The 7009-nt window shown below is 42.3% G+C and overlaps 1 protein-coding gene across 1 annotated transcript; it reads left to right on the plus strand.

Moving 5' to 3' along the window:
• Positions 1 to 3939: 3939 nt before the first annotated feature.
• Positions 3940 to 5703, plus strand: LOC306785282 (DNA primase large subunit-like). Its single transcript, XM_079279598.1, has 2 exons — positions 3940 to 3999; positions 5082 to 5703. The coding sequence occupies exons 1-2, from the start codon at positions 3952 to 3954 to the stop codon at positions 5307 to 5309; spliced, it is 276 nt and encodes a 91-aa protein (XP_079135724.1). The 5' UTR covers positions 3940 to 3951; the 3' UTR covers positions 5310 to 5703.
• Positions 5704 to 7009: the final 1306 nt, after the last annotated feature.

The raw sequence follows: 7009 nt of genomic DNA on the forward strand, positions 1-7009 counted from the left end.
GTATAGTATTGAGCACTCACCATTGACTCCATTGTACATTTCTTTTCACAGCATGATGTTTGTCTTTGTGCTCTTCCTAATATCATTTCACCCGGGGGACCACGGTTTGATTTGTTGTTCAAAGTGCCTCACCAGAAGCAGCTCTGGATAATTTGGGGATTTGTGCGCATTTTGTTTTCCTGCTTACATTTAGGGATCAGATAACATCCCACAACGCACACTTGTACATCTCGCCCCCCAGCTTTATACAAACGAGAGCAATTTATTTGATAAATGTCTCGTTCTTCATTTCAGATCTCATAAAACGTTGTGCAGTCATGGTGGAGTATTAACTTTTCAGCGGGAGGAAGAGCAGATTATTTCGGGTCTTTCGTGGATTCTTGTCAAATTAGCGCAGACAGACTTTATCCTCACTGCGGCGGAGTCCCTGGGACGGGGACACATTTTCTTTTCAATGTGCTAAAATTGTTGAGTAGATCTGCAGCACAGCCTCCTGATGGAGGTTAAACTAGTAACAATAGAAGTAACAACGGCTTGATGTTGTACTTGTTGCCTAGATTTTTGTGTGAAAGAAGTACATATAATTGGGTCTAAAGTGTCATCACTTGAAACAAAAGCTAATTTCAGGTGTAAATATGAAGGTGACCAAAGGCATCAAAGTGAAGATGTGAATGTTAGGCGTTTCATATTTAGAAAGTTAATCATCGTCATATATTTAAGTTTCCTCCTGGCGTTTTGAGGAATAAGCGTAAAAGTGCAAACAACCGAAACACTGACCAAACTTTAAACAACTATCCAGAATGAAAATGTTAACTACACTCCCAAGATTCAAGTCATTCTGTTTTATTTCTGTCAAAAGCGAGTGTATTTAAAGATAATGGCAGAGGGGCTGGCATTCAGCTCCTTTCTTCTCCAGATTCACACAAATGTCACCCACGAGTCCCATTGGGGTGCATTAAACACACTTGGATGTTTACTTTGCTGCCAAAGGAAGCAGGGCAGAAACTATTTACCGAGAAAAACAACAACAGCCTGGGGATTGTGTTTGGAATAGTTGTGTGAAAATGAACAATTTGGCTCCGTCTGATGCAGTACATGACCAATCAGATAAGTCTTTTTCACTTTTACTATTTCACTTTGCTGAGCACTCGTATGACTCACTAGAAATTGTGACATTTGTAAACCAAATTGGCAGATTACTGTGCAAAGGTGGAGCTGAGAGTGGAACAACGATATTGTTGCAAGACCAAAGTATAGTTTCTCTTTATTTCTCTTTCTTTCCACGATTAAGAACCGTGATTACCGTTTATATGTAATTTCCTCTTTATAATTACATGAAACCAAAGCAACATGATGGCATTTCATTTCGTCACGAACTCCTGAAGTCCATCACTTCAAAGCTTCTAGATGCATTAAGAAAGTGAACACGGTGGTTGGTGCTGCACTTACTTTCTTTCATTAATTATCTGACTAACACACCATAATTGTCCTCTAAATGCATGGCCTGTTGGTGTGTAAAATGTTAACTGTTGCACACGAGCTCTGTACGTAGAGAAGAAGTTCACTGTGAAGAGTGTGTCGCATGAGTCCCGATAGGAAGTCTGAAGGGAGTTCTGGTTTGGAACAACCTGGACAGACGATGGTGTGACGGTTTGCAGAGGTCTGGCACTTTAAAGTTTATGAATACACTTTACTCGTGTTTGCTTTTTGAGAGATCATGTAACTTTTTTTCCCAGCTATTAAATCAGTGACTCGCATAGTTTGACTGTAACCTAGTTAGTTGTCTCTCAACTAAAAGGTCAGGCCCCCTCCAATAATGCTGAGATGGGCAAAGAAGTGAGAACACAAACACCTGGAATGTGTTTCCATTTCTGTCTTTCTTTAGCCACATTGGATAATGTTGTCTTTGGGCCTGGGACAGTTAGTTTCATGAAATGGGAAATATTTTATAACGAGTAACTATAGCTGTCAAATAGATCCAGAGGAAGAACATGTTCAACACTTCCTTCTGGGATGCGTTTTAGTCGTATACGGTAGTTTCAAATGAAGATACTCTAATAAAATACCTTTTTTAAGTGAGGTAGGAGTAGATACTGCTACGGTGTATTTGGGAGCTCCTTTTCTATTGAAAACACACTGTTCATGTTGTATCAAAGTGCTCTGCAGGATAAGGGTCAAAAGCAATTAAAATGGAAAGAATATCCATAATTCAGCTATCTGGAGTGTGACGACACCTGTACAGCAGGTTCTCTCTAATCGTTCTATATTTCATTGAGGAAAACAGTCAGAAGTGACGTGATGTACGACCGTGTCTCTTTTCACCCCAACCTTGTGCCTCTCGCGCTCTCATCCCCACTAATGCCTCCTGTCTCCTTTCCTCGCTCTCTTCCTCTCTAGTTTGACAAAGCATATGCCTACACCGTGCGCCACATGTTTGGCAAAGAAGGCAAGCGAACAGACTACACCCCCTACAGTTGCATGAAGGTGATTTTATCAAACCCACCCAGCCAAGGCGACCATCATGGTGAGTTGATGACTGTCGGAAGACGCCATTACCCGTGTGATGAGCCACTCAGCCGCCATTATCAGGCTTTTTACTTCAAGTGCTTTGCCTGGAAACTGACACAACTGATAGTGGAGATTGCATGTGAGGCTCTAAATGCTGGTATTTTTAATGACGGACTATTTCAGCCCCCCCCCCCCCCCCCATCAGTGAAACAAGTAATGTGCCATGTTAACTGTGAATCTATGTGTTGATGCATTGTAATACATTTGAACTTTGTGTTTCTAGGCTGTCCTTTCCGTCACACTGACCCAGAACTGCTGAAGCAGAAGCTTCAGGCCTACAAAGTGTCTCCCAGTGGGATCAGTCAGGTGGGTGCCGTCCTGTCTAGGCTGGGCCTCAGACTAGCCTCCGCTATCTGCTTCTAACGGGGGACATTTCTCCTCTTATCGCATGGATGTTCATAAAATAATGTTTATCTTAAAGCATTTATTAGTTTCTGATAGATCTCCATACAGTAGAGGTTTATTTCTGCATGAGCTGCAATGTAAAGGCTGTTCTAGAATGATCTAGTGTGGATGTTCGGCATGCTGTTTCTCTAATCCCCTAAGAACCTTCCAGTCCAGGATAAACCCCGCTAATTGGACAGGAAGTGCTAAGTGAAGGGAGGTACCACACCAGTGAGTAAAAATATCACACTGGTGTGGTACTTTTATCCTTTTGCATGAGAGGAAAAATAACTCCAATCACAACACAGCTGGAGTTTACTCGTGTTTTGTGTGCATCTTTTGCTAAATGTTCCTGGAATTCCAGTGAACAAAATAATAAAAAACTGCATCATTTTGGCATAAAGTAAGAAGTGCTCATCACTGATCTAAAACCAGCCCCGGTGATGAGCGTGCTTGTAGCAGTATCACGCTGCAGGCAGCCTTCAGGGATATAGGGAATAATGAAAGAATGAAACAGCCAAAACCAGGTTCCACAGAGTCTCTCTCGCGCTCGCTCGCTCTCTCTTTTTTTTTTGCTGAGTGCTGGAGACCTTTGGATTGATATTTTAGCAGGTGAGTTACCCTGAATATGCCGTCGCCAACACTCCAGTGCTTTTAGTGTAGTACCAGATTGTGAGAGGTCTTATGTGAAGCAGCCACGGCCCGGGCTTCAACATATCTGCGCACATCATCTCTTTTCAGCTTTGCAGAGCTTAAGAAAACCAGAAAGTAAAAAAAATATGAATCAGGGCATTAATATTTAAAGTAGCCCAAATAAGCCTGTGATCTGTTTTCTCTGCGTTTGCAAAGATCTCGTGACATCATCGTGTGTAAATGTACTGTGTCGGTATCTACGGTTTAACAGTTTAGGGAAAGAACATAGTCCCATATAAGCCAGTTTCTTCATTCTTTCTACCGTCTACCTTTTTTTTGTCTCAGATCCTGGAGCTGGTTAAAGGGATGCACTTTCAGCTGGCGTGCCAGAAGTACTTTGAGCTGACGCACAACGTAAGTGCAGATTTAATTAGAAGCCGGGTGTAACTGGGGCTACCTTTTGTCAGAGACGGGGGTTTGGTCCTCAGGAGAGACCCAGAACTGTCATCACCTCCATCATCAGCTGGCTGTCATAGCCACTTAATTTTCACAGGTTTATTATAGCGTTCAGATCTTTTTAGGCCCCCATGGACACTTGTTTAATTTAATCTGTTTTAGTTTGGATGCTTGAGTCATCATCCCTTTCAGTCACACTCAAGCGCCTCATTTTTAGAGAAGCAGCGATTGAAAGAAGGAACCACGGTCTGAAACTCAAAGCATTCTTACTTGTGACTTTAAATGCAAGACATGTTTCAGATGTTGGGTCGTTTCCTATAAATTCACATTCAAACACACCCATTCACCTGGAACGCCATTGTGTAAACTACTGCGACTCTGCTGAACATTTTACAAGATCAACTTCAAAAACTACAAACTGTCTAATACACTATGATGGATGGATGTATGTATGTATGATATTTAAGTACAAGTTTATATGTGTATTGATCAACAACCCTTTAGGCCCAATGCAGATACATTATAATATTTTTCTAGGAAGTAGTAAAACTCCTCCATAATTGCCATTAAAACACATCACAACTATTTTTAGAAAATGATTTTCTTCACTCTAATTGTTCAACAATTAATTTAAAACATTGACTCTCAGTTCATGGTTTTTAAAACATCCATCACAATTGGCCAGTTGTTTTACAAATGGTGTAAAATGTCCCAGGAAGAGCATTTGAGAGAGCTTGAGCGTGTTGATGGATTCATAGGTTTTTACTCCTCATGAGTGATTTTGACATTCTACATCCTGAAAGGGCTTTTCATCTTTTCACTCAATTAGAACGCTAATTTGGCCATGAAAGCCTGCTGTCCTCATCATTGTTAATAAATTCCACATCGTCTCCAATGAAGCAGATGTTACACGACCATCTCATAGCAGATGAGATAACATTGATTCAACCAATCAATCAACCAATCAATATGCCACCAACCTGCCTCTTGTGACGTCTATTCTCCTTCCTCCCCTGTGTTTTCTTTACTTCCTTGAGCAGATTGAGGAAGCCAATTTCTCGCTCAATCACCCCAACCAGTACTTTATAGAGAGTCAGAAAGCTTTGGGAGGAGGCAAGGACGTCAAGCGAGAGACGGACACTCCTCATAAGTCGCAGGAAAATCCTTCCGCCAAAGGATCCGGTGCCACCGGAGAGTCGGCAGCAAACACCTCGCAGGGTTTGGCTGAGATGACGGAGGAACTGGACTCCTACTTCCAAGATGCCTGATTTTTCTTTTTGTGTTTTTATCTGTTTTTTTTCCTATAAGGACTGGAGGTTAGGTGTGGTACATAATCTAACTTTAGCTGTACATGACATGTTAAGAATTCAAGTTGCATATCGCTCATTGTCATTTCTCCATATTCTCAACATAGCAGACTTTAAGTTGACCTCGACTGGACCTAATAAAACTTCAACATCAGACCAAAGCAGAGCTTTCTTTCTTCCGTTTATTCCGTTATGTCGGTGACATGGCGTCATTAATGTTTCTGTTGAAGCTCACTGTTAAAAGTTATCTCTGTATTGCCTTCTTTTTTCCCACACTGGGCTGAACTCGGATGGCTTCTATCCAGTCTCAGTGCGCAGTGTTTTGGCAGGAATGTGGTTGTCGGGGGGGGTTGATGACGAGAACAATGTCATTGTATTTGCTGGCAGGAGGATGGATGAATTGTGGCAGGAGGATGGATGCAAATAAACTATTTCCACATTTGTATTATGCCGCCTTGGAATGTTGCCTCATAGTGCACAATGCAGTTTATTCAAAGCATACATGGTCCGCAGATATTTCCTCCTCGAACTTCTGTTTGCAATCATTTGTGAACATTTTTGCACCAGTGTGGCAACATGGGCTGCTCTTTAGGAGGTCTCCACTCTTACTATCTGTTATCTTTAGATCCAATTAGATGCACTGAACATGCAGCCCTGAATTACATGAATACAAATGTGTGAATGAAAACCTTTCTGTAATTTAATGATTGTGCATTTTAAATCAAATTTTTATGTCTGAGGGTTTTGGAGGTAAAAAAAAAGAGAAAAATTGCAGCACTTACGCACATTTGTTCTGCAGGCTTTTGTTAGACTTCATCACGCTTGTAACGGCGGAGCACTAGAGCTGCACACATAAAATGCAGGCATGGAGCTCGACACAGAGGATTTATCCAGTATAATAAGGCAACTCGATAACTGCGCAGTCAGGCTGCTGTCAGCAAGACGTCCATGTTTAATATTCGGTTGTGCATGACTACGTTTGACAAAGCTGGGCGCGTTCTTAGATTGTGGGCAGGCAGTTGACTGGGACAGTGTTTATCTCCTCTGAATGGATTTACAATCATCAGTCATCAACTTGCTCTCTCTTGTAGTGCGATTTGTTTTCTTCCAGGGCTCATTACATGGGCGAGAGGTGTGCTGGGGGGTGGTGCATTAACAGAAAGGGCAAGGTGCGACATTTGTTCCATCAGCCTGGTATGGAAGCTGACATGCAGGGAGCATCTGTATGCAGAGGCGGGCCCTGTAGCTGGAGTGAAGCTTCGTGAATGTGTTGCAATCTGAAGCTGGTAAATCGAAAGTTACGAACGTAACTACGGTTCTATGAATCCTGGATGACCGCCAGAGGCAGTGCTTAACACTGAATGTATTCCGTCGCGCGCATGCGCAGGTCGAATATTTATATCAACAAAGTCACGTGTGACCTCGGATGACCACCGTCATCTATAAGTTCCGGTGTCATCCTGAGCTCAGTCCTATGGAATCTTCTCGCGAGTTCACGGGATTCCGAGTGACCAAGAACTCTGGCGGTCATCCAGGATTCATAGAACCGTAGTTACGTTCGTAACTTTCGTTCTATTTCATCCTTACTGACCGCCAGAGGCAGTGCTTAACACTGGATGACTTATACCAAAAGAGTCACGAGGAAGCACAGTAACTACCCC

Source organism: Melanostigma gelatinosum (assembly GCF_949748355.1).
Source record: "Melanostigma gelatinosum genome assembly, chromosome: 12".
NCBI classification, from domain to species: domain Eukaryota; kingdom Metazoa; phylum Chordata; class Actinopteri; order Perciformes; family Zoarcidae; genus Melanostigma; species Melanostigma gelatinosum.